A 25,917-nucleotide genomic window follows, 5' to 3' on the forward strand; every position below is an offset into this window, starting at 1 on the left:
AACTTTTCCCCATTCATTTCAATGGGACTGACACTGACTTTTTTCCGAGTCCCACTTTCCACGCCCACTTCCATACATACAACAGACCATCTTTACCGGCTTTCTGATACTGCTCAGTGGCACAGTTGGGAGAGTGCATGTACAGTAAGCAGGAGGTCGCAAGTTCAAAGCCCACCGCCGACTGTACATTGCACATGTGTCCGTGGCAATAATGCAAACGGATAGTAAGTATACCAACTGACTATCATATCAGGAAATGCGTTATAGTGAAATTATTAAACACGTGTCCCCGGGTTCCGCCGTTGTCAGCAAAGTCCCAATCGGAGGAGGCAAAAAGAAGGACAAGTCCCACTGACGGCAAGAGGAGAACGAAAGTACACATCTGGGGGTGTTGATCACACTGAGAGTTGGCTTGCCGCAGCGTGCGATGTCACCGGGTCGCAGCAGCAGGTGATGAGCAGCACAGGACTCAAACAATCAATGTGAATCTGGTGTGCTTTTCTTGTATCCTACAATATGTTAATATTAATAAGCAGCTTATATAGATGTATACATAAGACTGAGTCTATATTGCTTGTATGCAGAAATTAGTTCTGGTCTCCTGGAATGTGTGTGGCGCTCGCTCCCAGGCAAAAAGAATAAAAATTTTAGACCATCTCTCAAAATTTAAGGCAGATATTTGTCTCCTACAAGAAACCCACTTACAAAAATCAGAAGAAAAATTATTTATAGATAAAAAATTTTAGTCAAGTTTACTCTGCCTCCTATAATAGTAGACAAAGAGGTGTCTCTATACTTATACATAAGAATTTATTCTTTACTCTAAATAATATAGTAACAGATTTAGAGGGCCGATATATTATTATCCAGGTAACTATATTTAATAAAGTATATACAATTGGTAATTTATATGCCCCAAATAATGATGACCCTGATTTTTTCCATGAATTTTTCTCTCGGTTACTCGATTTAGCAACAAATTCTACTATTATTATTGGAGGTGATTTTAACACGGTCTTGAACCCGTTAATAGATCGTTCTAATAATACGATATATACAAGGCGATTACGATCCGCTAAAGTAATAGATGAATATATGGAGGATTTTGGCCTCAGCGATGGCTGGAGACTTCAAAACCCAACTAAGAAGGAATTTACTTTCTTCTCTGCTGTGCACCGATCATTCTCAAGAATTGATTTTTTCCTTACAAATAATTCTATTGTTGATAAAACTGCTATAAAAATACATTCTATAATTATAAGTGATCATGCACCAGTCTCCCTCACTCTACAAATTGACTCTACCTTTAAACCTCCCCCGATATGGCGTTTTAACATCTCATTACTGAAAGGCGTAGAGTTTGATAAAATTATTAGAAGGGAGTGGGCAGATTTTTTGGAAATAAATGACTCTCCAAATATATCTCCATCTCTTCTCTGGGAAGCAGGGAAAGCGGTAATTAGAGGGAAAATTATATCATATTCAACTTATAAAAAGAAACAGGATCAAAAATTTGAAAAATACCTGGAAGATAAAATTAAACAACTAACGGATGAATATGTATTAAACCCAAATAATCAAATATGGATAGAACTACAGAATATAAAAATACAGTTAGATAACATGTTATCTAAAAAGACAGAGTTTATAATACAACAGTTGAGATATAATAATTTTGAACATAATAATAAATCAGGTAAATTCCTGGCAAATCAACTTCAACGGAATCGGGAAAAATCTCTTATAACGGCTATTAAAGATATAAATGGTGAATGCACACAATCACTAGAAGAAATTAACCATATTTTTTATAACTATTATCGAAATCTATACACAGAAATTAATAGACCTAACCCTGAATATATTGAGGTATTCCTAAACAGCTTAAATATACCTCAGTTATCTATTGAACATAAAGATATTCTCGATACCCCGCTTACTATAGATGAGTTGTATCGTGCTTTAGACAGTATGCCTAATGGCAGAGCACCTGGTCCAGACGGCTTTCCGGCTATATTTTTTAAACATTTCTGGTTAATGTTTGCTCCATTATTTCTAAGAGTAGTAACTGAAATTAAAAGTAAAGGTGATATACGTCAAGATATGAATATAGCAGCGATTAAACTTTTATTAAAGCCAGAAAAAGACCCTACCCTCCCGTCAAGTTACCGACCGATATCACTAATTAATACCGATATTAAAATTATCGCTAAGGCCTTGGCATCTCGATTAGAGACGGTAATCTCGACAATTATTCATAGTGATCAAACAGGTTTTATTAAAGGTCGTCATTCTACTAATAATATTAGGAGACTCTTTAACTTGATTAGTATGTCTGAGCGGTATGATAAAAAGGCAGTTGTTATTTCGCTGGATGCAGAAAAAGCATTCGATAAAGTTAACTGGTCCTTCCTCTTTGCTGTCTTAAATAAATTCGGCTTCGGGGAGTCATTCATTCAATGGGTCTCAATATTATATGATTCTCCTAAAGCTACAGTTACTACTAATGGGATTACATCACAGAGTTTTACTCTACAAAGGGGAACAAGACAAGGGTGCCCAATGTCTCCTTTATTATTTGCTATATTTATTGAGCCGCTTGCATTAGCTATACGTCAGGATAGACGGATCCAAGGAATCCACTCCGGGACAATAGAACATAAAATTAATCTATATGCCGATGATATATTACTCTATTTAGAAGAACCTGCTATCTCGCTAGGGGAAGCATTTAAATTAATAACTAAATTCTCTCACTTATCAGATTACTCTATTAACTGGACAAAATCAACATTATTACCTATTACAGAAAATTCATGGAATCCTACAAGTCAGGATCCACACTACTCCTTTCCTACAGGTAATTTAAAATACTTAGGTGTTAAAATTTCACCTAAGTTAACTGAATTAACTTCTTTAAATTTTTCACCATTATTGGATAGTATCCGTAGTGACCTGGAGCGCTGGAATAATCTTCCGATCTCTTTAATAGGACGGATAGCTACTATAAAAATGAAAGTTTTACCAAAGATTAATTATTTATTTTCAATGATTCCATTTAAACCTACGTCTAACTGGTTCCAATCGCTGGACTCTGCTATCATAAAATTCTATTGGAATAAAAAAAAAGCCAAAATTAGTCTATCTACTCTTCAGGAAAGTAAATCTAAAGGAGGTTTAGAGGCACCAAACTTTATGTACTATTATTTAGCTAATCAACTACAATATCTTGTGCTATGGACACAACCCAACAGAGATACTAACTGTTGGTTGGAATTGAAGCAGAAGGATTGTAATAATCTTAGACTGTCAGATTTACTCTTTATTACAAAATCAATAAGACGACATAATTGTTTTAAAAACCCAATGATAGCCGCCACCCTGACTGCCTGGTGGAAGGCATTAGAAATTACAAACTCCCATTTGGCATAACCCCGACTTTCAACTTAATAATCAGTCGTTCCATTTAAGCTTATGGGAGCAGAAAGGAATTACACACCTTCATCATCTTTTCTCAGATAATAAGTTTATATCGTATACAAACTTGGTCCAGAAATATGAAATAAAAAAGGGAAATTTCTTACATTATCTGCAAGTTAAAAATATGGTTAAGAAACAAATCCCAACACTTCAGGATACGCTCCAACTGCCTGTCTTAGCTAAAGATATTATAAAGCTTTCTCCAACAACAATAAAGAAAATATCAAAAATATATAAGTTATTTTTATACACAAATAAAACGTATTTACCAACTTTAAAATGGGAAAAAGACTTGTCTATAGTTCCGGAACCAGACTTTTGGACCCAAATCTGTGAAAATGTATTTAAAATGACCAAACAGACAAATTTGCAACTTATCCAATATAAGATACTTCATAGAACATATATTACACAATATATGATGAAAAAAATGGGACTCTCTGACTCCGACATTTGTCTCCAGTGCTCACAAAACACTGCCGATACTTATCTTCATGCTTTATGGTCATGTACTCCAGTGCTGCATTTCTGGACTAAAATCTTGGAAAAGCTCGCTGATATATTAAACTGTAGGCTTCCTTTATCTCCAAGATTGTGTTTACTAGGTGACTTAACAATAACTTTTTTTTTTTTTTTTTTTTTTTTTTTTTGACTTAACAATAACTGAGCTACCATGTAAACAATCTCAATCTATATTTATAGCCCTTACTATTGCTAAAAAAATAATCCTTGTCAATTGGAAAAATAAACAATCTCTAAATATCGACCACTGGTTAAACTTACTAATAAATTATATCTCAATGGAAGAAATCTCTGCCTTAAATAAAAATCAAGTATCAAGATTTAAACAAATATGGTCTATGTACAGAGAATATTTTAATCTCAATTTGGCAACTTAATCCTGCCAAGATTCTGCCTGTTAACGAGAGCCACCACATCGTTACAACTTCTGTTTTCGCTGCTTCTGTATTTGGTATTTTGTATCTGATTGTTTTTATTTTTATATAGTCAGGAACCTAGTTGCTGCTAGTGGGCTCTAGCATACCACACTATACGACACTATACTCATTAACTCCTTAAGATTTATTTCTAGTGGGCACTAAGCATCAACACTTGGTGTTACTGCATGCTAATTAGTCAATTTTCTTGACGCCGTCCCCTGTGGTCGGGCGGGGGTGGTTCTGCCCCCCCCCCCCCGTTGTCTGCTCGGTAGCGGTTGCGTCTTGGCCGCTCCCTGGGCCCCCTGTGGGGTGCGGTGTTGGGGTGCTTCCCCTGGTGCCCGGGGCGGTGCCGTCCCGTCGCGGTCCGCTGCTCCGTGCCCGGCGGCGCGGTTCGGGGTGGGTGGGCCTCCGGTGTGCCCCGTGGTTCCCTTTCCCCTCCCCCTTCCTCCCCCCCGTCGCCTCTCCCTCCTCGCCTCCTCCCGCCCATCCTCCTCTGCCTCCCGGTCCCTTTTCCCTTGTCGCCCTCCCTCCTCCCCCCTCCTGCCCTGCAGCCGCCCTTTCGCCTTCTTGTCGTCTTCTCCCCGCTCCTCCCCCCCCCCCCCCTTCCCTGTGTGCCCTGCGGCCCCTCCCCCTCCCTCTCCCTGGGCCTGGGGCTCCCTCCCCGGCCCGGGCGTCGGGTTCCGGGGGCCGGGCGGGGGTTTGAGGCCTGCCCCACTCCGGTAGAACTCCTGGCGCCCCGGGCGGGCTCCGGTGGCCGGTGGGCTGTCCGGTAGCCCTGCTGCGCTGGCTGTCCGCCCATTGTGGTGCCGGGTGGATGAGGTGGGGGGCGGGTGGTGGTGGGGGGTGCTGGGGGGCGGGCGTGCCACCTACACCCGCCGGGTTGGGTGAGGACCCGCTGGTCGCTCCTCTTACTCACTTCACTAGCTTTGCACTATACACTTTGTAAATATACACATAGGGCACACAACACATTTCTTGGTGGGGTGGGGAAGGGTGGAAACACCGTCTTCACCCTTCAACTCCCCTCCAATTTTAATGCACTTCACGTCCAAGGGGAGGGTTGAGTTGGGGCGGGGAGCCATCAGAGGGGATGGACTGCAGTGCCTGGCAGCGCTGTGGTGCCCCCCATTGTGTCCCTGCCCCACCACTTTGTCCCTCCATTCCCTTTTTTAATGCACCACACATATACATATTCATTTCTTTGGGGCGGATACGGGTGTGTCGGAGTAGGGGAGGGTTGGCGGCCATCGGGGGGGGGGCGGCTTGTTTGGGGGGGTGGAGGTATGGGTGGGTGGGGGGTTGGGTGTTGGGGGTCGGGGTGTGTTCGGGGGTTTGGGGTGGTGGGGCCTGGGTCGTGGTGGGTGGCGGGTTTGGGTGGGGTGCGGGGGGGTCGTCGGGGGATGGGGGCTGGGGACCGGTGGGGCGCTGTGGGGGCCCGCTGGGCCTAGTTCTGCGGCCTTGGGCTCGGGGGTGTGGGCCGGGGCTGGGGCGGGGGTGTTCCGGGCGTCTGGGTCGGCTCGCCGACCGGTGTCCGCTCGGGTGGCTTGGGGGTGGCCTTGGTGCTGCCGCGGCCTGGGGATTTCGGTGGGGGGGGGGGGTTGGCTCGCTTTGCTGGACCGCGGTTGACGGCTTCTTTCTTTGGTGGTGGTCCTTATGCATGCCAGATCCGTCGCACCAGCATCTACTGAAACCCAACAGAAGTAGCCTCTCCCTCCCACAGCCCCTTGAATCAGTTGGTGCTGGTGTCTGTGGTTCTCACTTTGCTTTATCTATCCTTCCCTCCTTCCTCTCTTTAGTTTTTCCTCTGGTCACTTGAGATCTTAATTTATTAGAAGTATGAGGTTTCTGGGGTTGGCATAAGACTCTGGTTTTGTAACCACGTAGGAGGGGTCTTGTTGGTGCTGGACTTCACTTTGATGGATTGGATGTACTTGCTTCTATGGATCTCACTCTGCCTTATCGATCCTTCCCTCCTTCCTCTCTCTAGTTTTTCCTCTGGTCTCTTGAGATCTCGCCAAATTTGCTGGAATTTGGAGGCTTCCGGGGTTGGCGTAAGACTTTGATTTTGTAATCATGGGGAAGGCAGGAAGTGTTTGGTCGGTGCTGGATTTCACTTTGATTTACCTTTCTTTTCTCTTTATTTCTCTTTTTTCTGACCTTTTCTCTGGTCTCCTGACCATTTAAACCTCACGACTCTGGCAAGATTCTGAAGTACCTGGTTAAGGCGAAGGGTAATGGGATATTTATAAGGTTTTAGGTGAATGAATGAGTATAAATTTCTACGTATTTGCACGCACGCACGCACGCACGCACTCGCACGCACGCAAACGCACGCAAACGCACACACGCAAACTCACGCACGCACGCAAACGCACGCACACATACACACACACAAAAAAAAAAAAAAAAAAAAAAAAAAAAAAAAAAAAGAGCAATGATGACAAGACGTTGAATCGGTAAGACTACCGAATGAACAATTCTGAGCTCTTAAGAAAAAAATAAATAAATAAAAAATAAATAAATAAATAAATAAATAAATAAATAAAAAAAACACGTGTCCCCAATTAGCGTTCATCCCTTTCAGTATTAGATGACACTTTGAAAGACAAATACACCAATTTGGTCTGATTTGCACCAAGCCCTATTAGCTCACCTGTTAAGTAACTTGAATGCGGTTGCATTTTAAGAAACAAGTCCCGGTTCGAACCTCAGTGGGGAAATGTTTTTTTTTCACCCACAACTTTCATTTAAATTGTTTTACATTAAAAACTAGTTAACATCAAGTTAACATCTATTTCGTTAAATGTCATTTGACAAACTTTTTTTCAAAATTAATCCTTGTACAATTGATTACTAAATACAACACCATATATTGTCACAACCAACCAATCTTTATAGTTGCGCTTTGTCATGATTTGACATCTTCACAATAGTGTTTTTGTTTGACCATTTATGACTGAAAAAGTTTTAAATGAGCAATTCACATTCAAACCCAAAAACGTTGAATACTTGACAAGTTAGGTCATCGATATTATTGATACCTCAACAGTATCGATACCGGATCGATACTGGCACTAAAATATCGATCTAATTAGTTTAGTTTCAGTTTGGCTCAACTTTGTAGTAGATTGCATTAACAGTACACATACAGTATTGTACTCGAAAAATATTCTTTTGTTTGATTTGTTTTGTATTTGTTGTTCATTGCAATTACATAAAATGTCACAACCATTTAACTACAAGTTACTCCTTAATAATTACTAGTAATACTACTACTGTTTCTATGACTACTACTACTACTACTATTATTACTAATAATTAATAGGTAATTACTTTGTCATTTTCACAGTTTCTTTGTTTCCTTCATTAGCATTCAGCTATTAGCATTCAGCTTAGCATTCAGCTATTAGCATTCAGCTTTCAGCATTCCCACGCAATTTCTCCAGAAATTGCTTAGTCTAGTTGTGGGAATGCTGAAATATGTTAGAGATTCTTTCATCTTACTTATTGTGGGAATGATGAAAGCATTCCCACATATGTTATTGAGATTCTTTCATCTTACTTATTGTGGGAATTCAGCATTCCCACATATGTTGTTTCTAACCTTTATTATTATACTTATTATTGTGGGAATGCTGAAAGCTTCTATACATAGAACAGACCATTATGACCGGCTTTCTGATACTGCTCAGTGGCGGAGTTGGGAGAGTGCATGTACAGTAAGCAGCAGGTCGCACGTTCAAAGCCACCGCCGACTGTACATTGCACATGTATCCTTGGCTATTACGTAAACGGATATTAAGTATACCAACTGACTATCATACCAGGAAATGCGTTATACTGACATGGTTAACCACATGTGTTCCAAATCACGGCTAATGGCTCCGCATTAGAAGACACTTGGAAAGACAAATACGCCAATTTGCTCTGATCTGCAGCAAGCCCCATTAGCTCACCGGGTAAGTAACTTACCTGCGGTTGCATTTTTACACCCAAGCCCGGGTTCGAACCTCGGTGGGGATATTTTAATTTTTTTTTTGTCACCCCCAACTTTCATTTCAGACATGGATATTTTCCAATTGTTTCACATAAAACAATTAATGTACTAAACCTCAGTGCAATCACTTTACTCTCGTACTCCCTGTGGATCACTTGATAATACAAATTTGAAGCAAGGCTACAAGTCCGTCCTCCGTAGCTGAGCGGATAGCGCACGAAAACGCGAGTCATGACATCGTGGGTACGATCCCAGTCAGGCATGTATTTATTTTATTTTTTTAATAAACGTTAAAACAAATCTCTTGCCAACAGCCATTTGCTCTTATCAATATTGTAAAACGTGACTTGTTAATGCTAGTGACGTTACACTCAAAGCAGACGCTAGACAAGAGTGTCAGCGCTCACGATAGAAGTATCACAATCGCTCGTCTCTTTTTTATTTATTTATTTATTTATTTGCAACACACAATAGAACGTTACCCTCGAAGCAGACACTCGGCAAGTGTCGAGCGCTCGCGACGAGAAGTGGCTCGATAAGTTGTGTCCACAGGATCCCAGTGAAAAGAGATACAATGCTGCCATCTGCTGGCCAGAGTTAGTGGGTGTTTTCTTTTTTTCATAGTTTATGACTGAAATGTCACTTGCATGTTTCCATTTTATCAGCAAAAAACAAAAAAACATATAAGATCATTATATTCAATGTGATCTAGCATGACTAAGTTTTTATCAGCGTTTTTTCCGGTTTCTAAGACACTTAAAATTGATTACTACATCCTTCCTGCGTGGGAGAGCAGCGAAACACCGCGGACACGAATTATAAGTTCACATGGTCGATCCTGGTGGAAGTCAGTTTTTTTTGTTTGTTTTATTTTTTTTTTATATTTCAAATATAAATAACGGCAATTTATTCACAACAGCATTGCAATTGCTAGTACGTGCAGCGATGTAGGTTCTGGTACCATTGCTTGGCGCCAGGCAGCGAATCCGAGAGACCATTTGTTTTTATAAGTGCACTACTAATAAAAAAAAAAGAGAAAAGAAATCGCTGCGAGACCACGTAATAAAATGTGGATACTAAATAGTATTGATGTATTGTAATAGTTACCTACATGTCCGTGATAGCTGAATGGTTAAAGCAATGGATTGGCCCGCGGGAGATCATGGTTCAATCCCTCGTTGGGAAACGTTTTAGCACAACTTTGATTTCATATAGTAGTCATTGAATAATTCTTTATAGTTGCGCTTTGTAATAATTTGAAACAAAATATCTTCACAATACTGTTTTTGTTTGACCATTTATGAGTTTTTAAAGTTTTAAATGAACAATTCACATTCAAACCCAAAAACGTTGAATACTTTGCATTTCACTCCCAAACACGTGTACATGTTCGTTTTTTTTTGTTTTTTTTGTTTTTTGTTTTTTGGGGGGGGGGTTTTCACACAAGAGCAGAGAGAAAGCTTTGACAAGCAGCTTGAAGGAAAGTGGTGGCTTCAACCATTGGTAGTTATTAGGTTCCATGTTTCAAAATCGGCCAGCAGGTGGCAACAGAGTATTAGCAATCATCCAAGGCCATGTTGCAGACAATTCTTTTTGCCAGTGTCCATTCAGTGTTCAGCATCAGATGTCACTTTTAAATATGATACACCATAAGCCATGACTTTTAGCCCGACAAGTTAGGTCATCGATATTATTGATACCTCGACAGTATCGATACCGGATCAATACTGGCACTAAAATATCGATCTAATTAGTTTAGTTTCAGTTTGGCTCAACTTTGTAGTTGATTGCATGAACACATACAGTATTGTACTCAAAAAATATTATTTTGTTTGTTTGGTTTTATATTTGTTGTTGTTCACTACAATTACATAAAATGTCACAATCATTTAACTACAAGTTACTACTTAATAATTACTAGTAATACTACTGTTTTACGGCTACTACTACTACTATTATTACTAGTAATTAATAGGTAATTACTTTGTAATTTTCACAGTTTCTTTGTTTCCTTCATTAGCATTCAGCTATTAGCATTCGGCTTAGCATTCAGCTATTAGCATTCAGCTTTCAGCATTCCCACGCAATTTCTCCAGAAATTGCTTAGTCTAGTTACGTAAGCTTTTGTCACTCAAAATGACTTTCACATACAAAGTAGTGTTGTTCCGATACCGTTTTTTGGCTCCCGATACTGATACCCAGCTTTGCAGTACCATAACGATACTTAAGGTTTTTTTTCCTCAACATGAAAAAGCTGTCCTTCCATTGGTTTAGAGCATTCAAAGGCCAATAGGATATCTTAGATCGGCATGCAGTGAACATGTCACATATCAGTGAATGTCGTGCATGCGCAAGACACAAGATGCTGCATCCAAAATCCTATATTAGCGTTGGAATTAATGGTATCGGCATGTTACTTGTGAGTAATCACCGATACCGATACCACTGTTTTAATGCAGTATCGGCACCTCTGCCGATACCAGTATCGATATCGGAACAACACTAATACAAAGTAACTTGAAGATTAATACATTTCTTACCTCTGTAGACATTATTAAGCCTATGAAAAAGGCGTTGTGCTCCGTGTTTACGTTTGTTCGATTAACTTGGAGGTTTGCTCGTGCCCGAAACGTCGCGCACGCTCCTGGCCGTGTGCACATCGCTGGGGTCCATTCCACGTTTCACCAAAGAGGTCGCAAATGTGCAAAAACTCTGAGTATTGCTTCCTGCCCCTTTAACTGTTGAAATCATGTGACTAATTACGATGTAAATTAAATCATTGAATAAAATCCATGAAATGAGTTTGAAGTTGTGATGTCCTTGCATGAGGGCAAGGAGAGTCACAGTTGCTGTTTCAGCCATATTCCTTGTTAACGTGTCGCAAAACAATGTGTTTTCGTTATAAATTGTTAAGTTAAGTTAGATCGTATCATTGGTTACTGCTGAATCTCCAAAGGCGGAATATTGTTTTGCGACGGCACAAATATGGAAAATGGTCGAAAGGTCGTGTCAAATTGTACAATTAGTGAAGGATCCTGTTTCAGGTTTTGTATTTAACTGCATAAATCATGTGTTGTCCAAATGTGACCTTGCAATGCGTGTTTGTGTTGCGCAGGTGACGTGATCGTGTACATCGACGACGCGTGCGTGTTGGGCACCACGCACGCCGACGTGGTCAAAGTGTTCCAGTCGGTGGCCATCGGGCAGAGCGTGACGTTGGTGCTCTGCCGTGGGTACCCGCTCCCCTACGAGCCAGACAACGACGACCACAATGCCACCTCCGCTGCCATCATCTCCCCCCTGGGCATCATGGAGCAGCGCCCCCTGATGGCCAACGGTCGCCCCGGATACGACAGCTACCTGGACTATGTGGCGCGCACGGCCCACTTGCTCCCGGACGCCGCTCGGGACGAGCAGCAGCGGACGACGACAGCGGACGGTGAGCTGCTGTCGCTGACGCTGACGAAGGGCGCCGACGGCTTCGGCTTCACCATCGCCGACAGCGCCGGCGGCCAGCGAGTCAAGCAGGTTCTGGAGCCCGCAGGGTGCCCGGGGGTCAGCGAGGGCGACCTAATCGTGGAGGTCAACCGGCGGCCCGTACTGGGTTTCACGCATGCCCAAGTGGTGGACGTGCTCAAGGAGTGTGCCGTCGGCACCGACACCTGTCTGCTGGTGCGGAGACCCCTGGCAGGTAAGGACAACTGCAGGTGCTTTGACACCATCTTTGTAGGAAGTTGTGGTTGAGACGGGGCCCGGACCACAAGTCCCGCCCGGGCAGGTGGCAATCTGTGAGAGTCGGCGTAATTACTTGCAAGTGGAGAAGCAAGAAAATAAACAAGCATTTTGACATCTCCTTTTGACAGTACTGCCTTTTATAGACTCCAAGAAGGTTACCCTCGTAAATGCTCTCAATAAACACTCAAACCGCTTCTAAGCGCTGGCTGGATGTCAAAATGCTGGAAGTTGTTTTTCACTTGTTGCTACTTTTCTGCTGTGGTCCAGTCTGTCCATGCTAGCTGAGGATGCTTTAAATTCCGATTGACCTCGTCATTATGACTTCACTTCCGCAAATCCCATAAATTGCTCGGTACGACATTGAAATTGGAAAGTTGCGACCTCATCAGTATCATTAACTGCCTAATTAAGAAGTTTTTGGTGCAGAATGCTGAAGTAACATTTCACGCAACATTTTAAAAGCGTTAAAGTTTCTGTAAACGCAGGCTAATTACCGACATCTGATTCTGATCTTTTTCAAACCCCATGTAGACAAGTTTGACAAGAATTCAACAAAAAAAAATAGATATCCTCAAATCTGAATAAGGCTTCCATCATATGTTGATACAAATCAAATTTGAATCGAACAAGCATCAGGATGGAATTGATCTTGACATTGCAAACCGAATGTGACTTTGAATTGTAAAAATTGGATTAATAGTAGCGACGAAATTGAAAAATGACTTTGATAAAATATTACAATTTGATAGCATCCATACATGGATACGGATACGTTCAAATCGGCTTCTTCGTGTCATTTCTAGTGGACTTTCACTTCCAAAATTTGTCTCCGCCTATCCCAAATGAAAAAGTGTCACCTAATGGTCCTAACTGCTTTCAGCTGGATAAAAGAAAGTGGCCAAAACCAGGACAGGTGACAGCGACACAACTAGCTCAAGTCACCTATCTCATCATGAAGAGACCTCATCTAACAACAATAAAAGAGGCAAAACACAATCACAAGTGTTACTAGGAATGGCAACAAAGCATGATGGGAAAGCCTCCTACCACTACCGCCGTATTGCTTTCTTTTTGTCCTTTTTTGTTTTTGCCCATTTTATGTTCACATACTTGCTCAAAGAAACAATGATGGTGCTCTTGTAAGAGCATTCAATTGTAAATGACATTTTAGATTAAACGCAATGTGAATATGGTAGGGGAACAAAGTGTCAACTTGTGTATGCTGATTGAAATGTGAAGTAAAGTGGGCCGGTCTGAACTCTGAAATTGATTTCAAGGTTGAAAACGAGTCCAAGTCCGGCCTGCCTGGGTGGAAACAGACAAATCGGATTTACCATTAGATGCTGAATTGTAAATCTGTTAGGTTAGGATTACAGAAAGCTAAATAGCGGTTCAAACAAGCAGCTAAAACATCGTTTAATTTGATTTGTTTTGATTATTATTTTTTTTACATTTCCCTTTCCCACAAGCAGTGAGTGCCGGCCAAATTGGGATATTTGTGATGGACACTTTATATTTTCGTCAATCTTTGCGAGAGCTATTAGCGTTGTCGTGCGTTAGCAAAGACGCTTTTGTTTCTGGCGTGTTTGTGGATTTCTGGCTAGGATCCAATTTTGCTTTTGTTGTTACAGGTCTTTTTTGGTTGCAGTCAAAATGCAGAAGAGGTCCAACGACGTTGGGGTTATCTTTTGTTGACTTTGAGATGTTTGATTGAGGGAAAAGGCGACTTTGCACTGTGAAAGGTCGTCACACGTTTTGCCTTGGCAACCTGATTTTGCTTGGATCGGGTTTTTGATTTGTCTACGCTGAAATTGATTGTTGGATTGTTGCGTGATGCTGATTTGATTGCAGCAGTAAACAAGCAACGTCGTAAGCACTTGCTGACGCTTATGGATGATGATGATGATGTTTGTGCTTCCCACCTGTCTGGTTTGCACAATATTTCATACGTATTGATGGTAGGAGTGGGAATCTCTGACATGAGGCCGATTCGATATGTATCTCGATACACAGGTTGCGATTCCATTGAAAAACGATTATCTTTCAGAACAGAACGGTTCGATACGGTTCGATTAATTTTGGGAACGATACAATTTTCCATTCAAAACTTATAGTGACATTTGTTGCTTGTAAACATTAATCTTAAAACACCACCATTTTTTACAGTATCTACAAATGTGTTAAAAAAGAACACCGTCTTCTATATTTTTATATATTGAATCAATTATTTAAATGGACCGCAACAAAGGGCTGGGCGATATGACTGAAAAATGTATCAGTTTAAATATTTATTAGTCGTTATTGACAGTTATAATTGTTTTTTTGTTTTGTTTTTTTATTCAAAATAAGGATCAGGAAAACAAAATGCTGGTAATTCAATTTGAAATATAAATATTTAACCTTTAAAAAGACACCAACACAATTAAACAGAATATGTGCTCATTGTGAAGTATTTCAGAAACATACATTTAAGACATGAAATAAACCTACCAAAAGAAATATGAAGCCACCTTATGGAACAATAAATCTATCAAACACATTTTAACCACACCCTTGTCAGGAATAAGCGGTCAAGAAAATGGATGGATGGATGGATGGATGGATGGACATTTTAACCACTTAATATATCCAAAAATATTTCAAAAAGTGCCCTTCCCTTTTTATCAACAATTTTTGTTTTTAACAATTTTTGTTTTTCTTTTGCCATCACATTCATTTTTTGGTTAATGTATGACATCTTTTTTGTTTTTTTAATCTGAGACACGATGATGATCACGGAATCACTACTGTCTGTTTTGTTTTTTGGGCTGTCGTTCATTTTGAGTTTGATGACATAATCGCGGGCACGTCTCAGTTCTCCTATCTGCTGCTCATGCTAGTTGTGTACATTGACAGGGAGCCACAAACTGAGAAAATGAGATACTTGCAGTGTGCTTTTAGCTTAACTGGTGTGTTGGCTGTGGGATATACCTGTGTCGTTTGAATCCATGCATTGGATCGTCACGGGAGTTATTCTTTTTGGCTCGCGCGGAGTACCAACGCCGGCCCGGGACATGCAAGTGCACCGAGAGGACTCGATAACCATGGGAAATACCGAGATGTACGGCACCGGCTTCTGCTAACTGTCTCCAGTTGCATGTTGTCACTCGTTGTGCGCGACTGAGCGCGCGCGTGCCGTGTCGCGAGCACGGCGTTGACGGTAGGCGCAAGGTGCGGAACGTCTTTGCATTATGTTTAGAACATCCGGGGAATGAAGCGTCTCTGAGCGCTACTTTGCTAGCTCTCTGTAAACACGGAAGTAGCTTGAATAGTGATGCTACTGAAACGTAAACAAAACAAGTAGAGCACGGTGCAGAACTCTTGCTATTGTTATGAAAACCATAAAGCCTCACTCGCAACCGATTCACAGCCACGCGATATCCGGTCCACAGCTTTACAAGCAATGTATCTAAGGATTCCCGGCGGATTTTGTATCGGTTGACAAGTCTTCTACCGATACGGTCGTTTAGCTCCCCTTGACGAACGATGGTTCGGTCGAATCGGTTTTTTGTCCCACCCCTAATTGATGGTTTATGGAGCATTCTTGCCTGTTTTTTTGGGGGGTTTTGTTTTTTTGTTTTTTTTCTGTGCAGAAGCGGGACCCCCGAGGGCGACAAGTTTTCCTGCCGACTCCTCGTCAGGTAGCGGTCCTCCCAAAGCAGACGTACGCACGCGCACACCAGCTCATCCCGCCGTGTGCATGTATTTGTCGTCCAGCAGAGTACCAGGACATGGAGGTGAACTTGCGGAGGCACAAGAACGGCTTCGGCTTCGGCTTCAGGGTCTTGGGCGGGGACGAGGAAGGCCAGCCTGTGAGTCCAAAGACGCACTCGGACCGTTGTCTGATACTTTGATTTGGATCCCCACAAAAGCAAACAAACAAACAAACAAATGTCTTTCTGTCAGCAAATGACAAGTGGTGAACGATAAAGTGGAGCTCGGGTCGCCTGATTTGGGCGCTGGCTGACATGTAGGCTGAAACAGCTGAGAAAATGGATGGATAGATAGATGATTATGCTATACCAGAGACGTCAAACGTCCGGCCCGTGGGCCGGATCAAGCCTGGCAAGGGGTTTAATGCGGCCCATGGGATGATCTTGTAAAGTAAAAAAATGAGTAATATCAGGCCAATTAACCAGACGGCCAAAATCAAAAGGTCTAAATTTGAAATTTCACAAGCAATCCTCAGATGAGCAATGCAACTTGTACACAGAATTGACCGGGAAGTCATTTTACACACAACCTATATGGTTTGGTATAAAAAAAAATAAAAACATAGACCGACATAAATCAAACATAAACATGCTGAATACGACACACATACAACTTCTGGCAACACAAACACATACGACTTGGATGAATGTCCTATAACTTCATTTACTGCGCCACATTGTGGGAACAATATATATGCAAAACAAGTAGACACAACACGCCCGGAAGTTGCAGAACTTATATGGGCCAAGTGTTGCCATGTTCCATCTGCATTCGTGTTATTTTTTTGGAACAATATACTTACAGTAGAGCTATTTAGGTCTGGCCTCCACATCTGTGTACAACTGACGCCAATTGTGTACCATGATTTTACCGCTTGGTAAAATAGTTTCCTCCATGTGGCCCCTGAGCTGATATGAGTTTGACACGCCTGTTCTATACATTCATATTCATATGGTCTATAAAAATTCAAACCCTGCAAAAATGTAACGTGTAGAGGATATAGAAATAAAGAATATGATTCAAATGTATTATTACGTAGAGAAGGGCGTGTACCAGATTATCTGGGCGATACTGACCTTATTTTAAGGTATCGGGTATACTTGTGGAGGCTGCCCATACCAGCCACCAATATGCAAGGCAAAAATAAAAAATCTGTCATGAAGTCCTTTTTGGCACGATAAAAAGTACTAGAGTACTGTGTATTGGCGAGTACTGAAAGATTTGTACTGGTATTGGACTGAAAAAAGTGATATTGAACATCCCTGATATAAAATAGAAATCATTATTTTCATTATTTGTGTTAGTTAGTATGATTAAACATTTTATTTGTAATTTATTGAGATTGATCTTTTTTTTTAATTTAAGTAATGTTTAATATATATTTTTACTTCATTTAATTGTCTTAGAATATTTTGAAAGTGTTCGAAAATATAGAAAAGAGCCCAAACTCAAAAAAATAATTAATGCACCCTTATAATTGCCATGGAAAAACAATGTGAAATGAACACAAATAATACAAATTGGTGGGGTTAAAAATAAAATTAAAATAAAAAATGTGAGGTTTCGACAAATAATATAGGAAAGCTTAAAAAAAAAAAATCTGTAACTTGGTAAATTCACGAATGCTGAATATGTTGGGGGTCTACTCTATGCATATATTTAGATGAGGAAAAAAAAAAGCCTTCTATCAAGTAATTGTCTTTCAAAAATAAGAATATTGAATATTGTACGTATTTAATCAAGTCGACGTAACCAACTTTATGAGTGTGTAGTTAATGAGCCGCTTATGAAGTACGTAAACGTGGATCAATTTTTTCCTGTTTTTCGATCGTAATTTCAGATCTTAATTGGCGCCATCATCGAGAAGAGCCCGGCGGACGTGGACGGGCGTCTGCGTCCCGGCGACGAGCTCCTCCACGTGGACGGCGTTCCCGTGGCAGGCAAGCCTCATCGCTACGTCATCGACTTGATGCACGGCGCCGCGCGTAACGGACACGTCAACATGATCGTCAGGAGGCGGAGACAGGTCGCTGCCGCAGGTTTGCTTACCCAAAAAAAAAGGATAAAAGAAACAAATCCATTCCGGATGTTGACGCGCTGCGCATGTTAGGCGAGCCGTGTCAGGAGAACGGGCGTTCCACGCAGCACAGCTCGCCGCATAGCGACCTGACGTACGCCAACAGCGGCGGGTCACAATCCAGCGACGTGCTGATCCACCGGAACGAGAGCGAGGGCTTCGGCTTCGTCATCATCAGCTCGCTCAACCGGCCCGAGGCGCCCGCCGCCAATCGTAAGGCACCCTTTTAAAAGAGCGATGGTGTTGGGCCGCCGTTTGTTGACCCGTCCCATCCGACAGCGGTGCCGCACAAGATCGGTCGCATCATCGAGGGCAGTCCGGCCGACAGCTGCTCCAAGATGAAGGTGGGCGACCGCATCCTGGCCGTCAACGGCCGCTCCATCGTCGACATGCCACACGCCGACATCGTCAAGCTCATCAAGGATGCCGGCCTCAGCGTCACGCTCACCGTCGTCCCACACGAAGGTCAGAAACACAAATTTCACTTTCCGATTGCCTCCGACGGCCTTAGCGCCCACCACCCTTTGACCATTTGGAGTGTACTAGCAACAACAATAAGCATCATCTCATACTGTGGGCAAAATATTCATTTTCAAAGTCCCGGAAAAAATATTCAAAAAATATTTGGATTTGATATTATTTAAGTATTTACACTATTTCAGTTAATGTAATTAAAAAAAAAAAAATCTCAAAATTTTGGGAATATTTCTATATTTTTTTGTTTATAACACACAAATTTTTTTAAATAGAAATTTCAAAGTTTTGTGAATTTGTGAGAATGAATTTTTCTTAAATTATTAATTTTCTTTAAATTTGTGATAAGTATATGGCAAGAAAAAAATCCCACAGTGTCCAAAATAACAATTCGAATAATAAGCTTTGAGAAAAAAAATATGATTGTACTGTATATATATTTGAAAATACACAGTATCTATGAACATTTTCATTGATTTTCATTGATTATCCAAGTTGATTTTATTTTTACATTAAAAAAAATAGATTTAACAAATATTTTCATGATTTCAATTTTTTAAATATATATATTTTAAACTACAATATTTAAAAATATATTTGAATGTTTTTTTGTAAAATTGTCAATTTTTTCACATTTTTCTTTATATTTGGGATAAGTATAAGGGAAGAAAAAAAAGGAAAAAAATCCCACAGTATCCAAACTAAAAATTAGAATAATAACCTTTGAGAGACAAAAAATGACACGATTGTACATATATTTGAAAATACACAGTATGTATATTAACATTTCCATATATTTGAAAATAGACAGTATATATGAACATTATCGTTGGTTTTCATTGATAATCCAAGTTGACTGATTTTATTTTTACATAAAAAAATGTTTAACCAATATTTTCAAAGTTTGTAATTTTTAAAATATATATTTTAAAATACAGTATTTACAAATATATTTGAATGCCATCCATCCATCCATCATCTACCGCTTATCCGGGGTCGGGTCGCGGGGGCAGTAGCTTTAGCAGGGAAGCCCAGACTTCCCTCTCCCCAGCCACTTCAACCAGCTCCTCCGGCAGGATCCCAAGGCGTTCCCAGGCCAGCCGAGAGACATAGTCTCTCCAGCGTGTCCTGGGTCGTCCCCGGGGCCTCCCGCCGGTGGGACATGCCCGGAACACCTCCCCAGGGAGGTGTCCAGGAGGCATCCGAACCAGATGCCCGAGCCACCTCAGCTGGCTCCTCTCAACGCGGAGGAGCAGCGGCTCGACTCTGAGCCCCTCCCGGATGACCGAGCTTCTCACCCTATCTCTAAGGGAGAGCCCAGACACCCTGCGGAGGAAACGCATTTCGGCCGCTTGTATCCGGGATCTTGTCCTTTCGGTCTCGACCCACAGCTCGTGACCATAGGTGAGGGTCGTAACGTAGATCGACCGGTAAATCGAGAGCTTCGCCTTTCGACTCAGCTCCTTCTTCACCACAACGGACCGATACAGCGTTCGCATCACTGCAGACGCTGCACTGATCCGCCTGTCGATCTCCCGCTCCATCCTACCCTCACTCGGGAACAAGACCCCAAGATACTTGAACTCCTCCACTTGGGGCAGGATCTCATCCCTGACCCGAAGACGGCACTCCACCCTTTTCCGACTGAGGACCATGGTCTCGGATTTGGAGGTGCTGATCTTCATCCCAACCGTTTCACACTCTGCTGCGAACCGCTCCAGTGAGAGTTGGAGATCCCGGCTTGATGAAGCCAACAGCACCACATCATCTGCAAAAAGCAGAGATGTAATACTGAGGCCACCAAACCGGAACCCCTCAACGCCTCGGCTGCGCCTAGAAATTCTGTCCATAAAAGTTGTGAACAGAATCGGTGACAAAGGGCAACCTTGGCGGAGTCCAACCCTCACCGGAAACGAATCCGACTTACTGCCGGCAATGTTTATTTGAATGTTTTTTTTTTAACTTGGAAATTTCAAAAAAATTGTCAGTTTTTCACATTTTAAAAATATAAGATATGAAGAATTACGTTTATAATTGATTTGGTTTGTTCAATGTTTTAAAAAGAAATAATAAAAAAAAATGTTTTATTTTAGATACTTCAAAATCTCAAATTGTTGTGCATTTTTATTTTTCTTAAATCATTTCATTTTCTTTATATTTGGGATATGCATTAAGGGGGGAAAAAAATTCCACAGCGTGTCCAAAATAACATTCACAATTTAAAAAAATAAAATAAAATAAAATGCATGTACATTTATTTGAAAACATATTTTGATTGTTTGAAAAGATTTGTGTCAATAATTGATTGGATGTGTTTACGTGTCTGTCAATGTGGTGTAGCGGAGGTGAGCAACCCACCATCGGCGCCCGCCTCGGAGAAGCCCAGCCCGCTGGCGCAACAGCAGCAGCAGCAGCAGAGCCCCAAAATGCAGACTCCGCCCACCGTCGCTATGGTCGGCTCACAGCCCGGCCTGGGAGTGGCCCAGGTGGGCCAGTCTGACCCCAAAGCCCACCACAGCCCCGTCAATAGCAAGCTGCACGCACCCCCGCCAACGCAGGCGTACCCCCACGAGGGCAGGTAGCACCAAATGTACAGCAATTCAAACAAAAAAAGCATTAAGTATATATTTTTACAAATATTTATAAAGTTCTGTTGTCATTTTATTTTTGTTCTCTACATTACATTATTAAAAAGTTCAACTTTTTTCTAAAAACAATCAAATAGCTTGAAATGCATTTCTAAAATTGCTTTACTTTGGTCGCATGTGAAAATAAAAATGTATTTCAACATTTTAGACAATTTAAACATGATCCTATTTACTTCAATCACAAATTCTGAAATAATGATTTTATTCTGATCACATGGGGAAAAAAATTCCCCAAAATTTGTTGGTTTTAAAAATTATATTTGATACCACATATTTGTTTACCTTTTTTTATTTTGAAAATAATAAAATGTATTTAAATCACGAATAGAACTGTTTTCCCCTGGTTGCATGTAAAAATTGTAAATAAATGAAATACAATTTAAAAAAAAAAATCATTAACAAATAATCAATTGAAACAAAAGTGGGAACTCTTTTAAGAATCTGTCATATTTCTAATTTTCTCCTGGTTGCATGTAAAAATGCAAAACCTCAACATTTTGTATATTTTATAAAATTCTGAAAATAATGATTGTTATTGTTTGTTGTTGTTGGCAGTTACAGATCGGAGGTGAAAGCGCGGCAGGACGTGAAGCCGGACATCCGGCAGCCGCCCTTCACCGACTACAGGCAGCCGCCGGTGGACTACCGGCACCCCCCGGTGGGCGACTACCGGCAGCCGCCCGCGCTGGACTACCGCCACCCGCCGCTCTTCGACTACCGGCCGCCGTTGGCCATCCCGGATTACCGGATGCCGCCGGTGCAGGTAAGCCAGGAGAAAGCGGTAGGAGAGTCTGGAGGTCGTCGTCATGGCGATGGTGACGGTTCAACCTTTGCTATATCAGCTGTCGCAGGACTTTGACTTCTTTACGGTGGAGCTGGAGAAGAGCGCCAAGGGTTTCGGCTTCAGCATCCGCGGCGGTCGCGAGTACAAGATGGATCTGTTCGTCCTCAGGCTGGCCGAGGACGGCCCGGCGCTACGCAACGGCAGGATGAGGGTACCAAAGCACACGTGCGGGCTCAACCGCTATATTGCTTAGAATCATCATCAGAATGGAAGACAGCAATTTGATTTATGCAACCTCCAGCATTTTTTTTCACCTCTTCCCAGGACTTTTCTGTTGCCATTCAATTTAATAATAAAAAAAAAAAAAAACTACCTGTATGTTTAAAAAATGTCATGAAAAGATATAGGTCGCTTGCACATGTCGTCACTTCCGCCTCGGATTTCTCGTAGTCGCCATGCTGGGTGGCCTCCATTTACGTAGCGATTCGGTCTAACACGTATCTATCACGTTTGTTTTCTGCGTTTAAAATGGTACATTGTTGATGCATCGTTGGCTGTTCGAACAAAGCCAAGGGGGAAAATGGTCGGTCTTTTTTCCGAATTCCGAAAATAATTAGGAACCAGGGCCTGGAGACAGAGGAGTGCGGACTCCGGAGGGAAGTCGTTACTTTGGGCTCGTGTGTGCAGCGATCACTTTGTGAGCGGTAAGCTTGTTTACCTTTATTTAATGCATGAGGATTAATAACGTTTCGACCGCCCATATATGGGCAAGTTGCTTATGTTTTGGATTCATGAGCAAGCAAGTTCGGTAGTACAAGCTGGCTAGCGGACGTTAGCCGAAAGCTAACATCGAACATTTTCACCCAAGTAGTGCCAGTGCAAAGTGTTTACTGCTGAAATTGGATTGATTAGTCTTGGGCTTTTAATGCCGATAACATGTTTTTTGGTGGCAAAATGTAAACTTGGAAAAAAAAGAGACAGAAGGGGCTGATGCAAGAAAACAGACCCCCGGGGGTGATGCAAGAAAACAGACCCCCGGTAGCCTACACATCATGCTAAAGAACTTATTCACGGCCACCCTACTGCGGTAAAATAACCAGTCTTTCCATATTTTATTTGTTTATATATTTGTTTATTTTAACAGGTCTCCCTGCGCCCGTTTTTCTGTCCAATCATCCCGACTGGGCTCCAACATTAAAGTTGGGTCCCAAGTTACAACATCTATGTCTCAGCCCAGTCGGTGCCAAGATATGAACGTGCACAGGAGAGACAAGCAAAGAAAAGACGACTCGAAGTGGCAGAGATTGTTGCAGTTATGCAGCCAGATGGCTCCAGTAACCTGTACCCTCAAGTACTGCTGACATCATTGACTCTGGTATGCCACTCAGAATTCATTACATGATATATTGTATGCATGAGTGAATGTATGTGTTTGTTTGTGTGTGTACACGCACCTTATATTTTAGAGACATTTGGAAGTGTTTATAGAAATAAGTATTTGCCTGTAGCAATGTTCATACATTAAAAAATGCAACAAAATGTGTACATTTCTTTTACACTGACAAAAAAAAACTATACTACTTTACTATATTAAACCTATTACTGGTACCGTATTTTTTTGTGATTTTTTTTTCTTTTCTTTAGGGATCTCATGCCACACCGACTTGATTGCCAATGACATGATGGAAACGAAGGCGAGCATCAAAGCATTGGAGGAGGACAACATGCGACTGTTTGTTTGGCGCTAATAAAGGCAGCGATTATACAAATTCTATTGTTGGGTTTGTTTACAAAGCTATACATAATACAAATGACAGGATTTGACCCAATGTGCAATATGGTCCCTCTTAAAGTAATGGCATAAATCTCTATTATTTCTAAAAGCACAAAAAATGAAGTGAATAATGATTAATGTAGTCATTTCAGGGTTAAAAATTGAACTGTTATTTAATGTAGTTTATTTTAGCACAGGTGCCTACCATCCTGAGATGACGGTATGATGTAATGTTGATGGGGTACGCAATGACTTTCATTATGCTATGTACAGAGGAAAAAGTTGCTCTCTTTTAAATTTGTTTAATGTAAGACAAGTACCAGTACTGTGTTACAGTTTTCCCAATAATCCTTGTTTCACACTTGTCACAAAACCACTGTCCTTTTGGCAGTCTAGATTGGCACACTTCAAGTGATATCATTTGATTTTACAATCTGCTGCAGCACAAAAAACTACTTTATTCCGCATCTTTGAAGTACATGAGCAAGTGGTAGGTGACAGCGGCTGAGCAGGAACACTGGAAGTCCACTGCTGATCGAGTAAATGCTCTCCCGAGCAGTTCAGGTAAGGAGGGGACTTTGGGGAAAAAAAACTCTGGCTTTTCCAGCTGGCCAAAACGAGCGATCTGGGTGGACTCGCTCAATCACACTTTGTCCACACCACAAAGTCGCAGAAGTCCGTCCAGATAAACTCATCTGTGCCTGAATCTGAAAATATTACAAACATTGTAATGAAAATATGAAACATAGAATTAAATAAGAAACTACAAAAAGTAAAGCCATACATACCTGGTAATACTATTGGTGTTGTCGTGACAAGTGATGGGAATTGTTGCCATCTGGCACCAGACAGAAATTGGGTGTTGTGACAGCCTCCTTAACCGTGAGATCATAAGAAAAGCTGTCAGTATGCTCAGTAGTTACCATGAACACGTTTTATTGTACTGGAAACTGAAACAAAATACGTCCTCTGAGAGTGGTTAACCTTAACCATTTAGAATAAGTTGATTAAGTAACATGTAACTAGTGAAAGGGTAGCATTAAATTTAATTAAGCCACGGGGAGGCTGTGCATAGTTACTTTTTATTCTTATACGCTCTGCCATATTTGCCTGTTAGAAAATTGTTAGAAAAACCACATCAGGTAAACCTAGCTGTGCATGTAAACACAATGATAACAGGAAGCCTGAGAACAAATCAACATTTTTGTGTGCAGAATTACCAACACCATGTGGTTTACTTACGTGCAACAGCAACCGTTTCTTCTGATGCGATGTTAAAGTTTACACTCTGTATCCACCCGCTTACAAAATAATTGTAAGCCTCCAGGGATTTGTTGGCGTGTTATGGAGCATGTTGTCAACACGAGGTAGGGAAAGATGTCCAGAGATGTCACATTTGGCCAGCAAGCTTTCTCCGTCAAAAAAAAAATCACCCATAGTCAGGACGTAATTAGGATCAATCCCGCCGCACAGAGACACCTTCTACCTGTATCGTTGTTTTTGATCTTCCGGTAAATCGTGAAAATACTGCGAAAATTACATCAGGTTGATAAGCTCTACCGTGTAACTCGCGAGTGTACCTTGTGAACCGGCGGACACCCAATATGGCGCCCGAAGGAAAAACTCCCATGATGCATTACGATGTGCAAGCGACCTATTGGTAAATTTGGAAAAAAATGTGAAAAATTGTAAATATATTAAATACAATTAAAAAAAAAAAATTAAATAATCAATTGAAACAAAATTGGCAACACTTTTAAGAATCAGTCATATATTTCTAATTTTCACATTTTGTAGCAATAAGTAGTAAATATTAACTCATTTGCTCCGAAAACGAACATATTTGTTCTATTTGAAATATTAATTTTAAATATTAATATAAACGTTTTAAATGTTCCGAAGACATATTTTTTATTTTTTTTTAAGTTTTGAGTCAGCCTCTCTACTGCAGAGAAAGGGTGGAAAAAAAAACATTAGTAATTAGAAAAATGGCCATCAGGTGGCATCAGAGTATAAGATCAACCAGGGCCATGTTGGGGGAAAAAAAAGCTCAATTACTTATAATTCTAAAAGATTTAGTGAATAATGATTCAAGTTAGCTATATTCTAATGGTAAGTGCTGCAAAATGGAAACAGATACAAATATATATATATTTTTTTTCCTGATGAAAGAAGACACTTGAATCTTTCTTTTGGTATGTTCCATGTTTAGATAGCAATAGAACACAATATTGCATGGGCCTTTCAAAAATCA

At 41.1% G+C, this 25,917-nt stretch overlaps 1 protein-coding gene and 1 long non-coding RNA gene across 2 annotated transcripts in view; both read left to right on the top strand.

Annotated features, from left to right (window-relative positions):
* Positions 1–25,917, top strand: part of magi2a (membrane associated guanylate kinase, WW and PDZ domain containing 2a) — a 550,070-nt gene that overhangs the window by 513,104 nt on the left and 11,049 nt on the right. Inside the window, 9 exon segments of the mRNA XM_077498878.1 lie at positions 11,534–12,109; positions 15,786–15,833; positions 15,910–16,004; positions 17,747–17,945; positions 18,017–18,196; positions 18,263–18,448; positions 20,798–21,035; positions 21,661–21,868; positions 21,948–22,100. Of these exon segments, the coding sequence (XP_077355004.1) occupies positions 11,534–12,109; positions 15,786–15,833; positions 15,910–16,004; positions 17,747–17,945; positions 18,017–18,196; positions 18,263–18,448; positions 20,798–21,035; positions 21,661–21,868; positions 21,948–22,100 (1,883 nt within the window).
* LOC144004207 (uncharacterized) lies at positions 22,309–23,689 on the top strand. Its single transcript, XR_013279235.1, has 3 exons — positions 22,309–22,593; positions 23,034–23,264; positions 23,534–23,689. It is a non-coding gene; the product is annotated as an uncharacterized LOC144004207 (long non-coding RNA).

This window comes from Festucalex cinctus, chromosome 16, assembly GCF_051991245.1.
Source record: "Festucalex cinctus isolate MCC-2025b chromosome 16, RoL_Fcin_1.0, whole genome shotgun sequence".
NCBI lineage: Eukaryota > Metazoa > Chordata > Actinopteri > Syngnathiformes > Syngnathidae > Festucalex > Festucalex cinctus.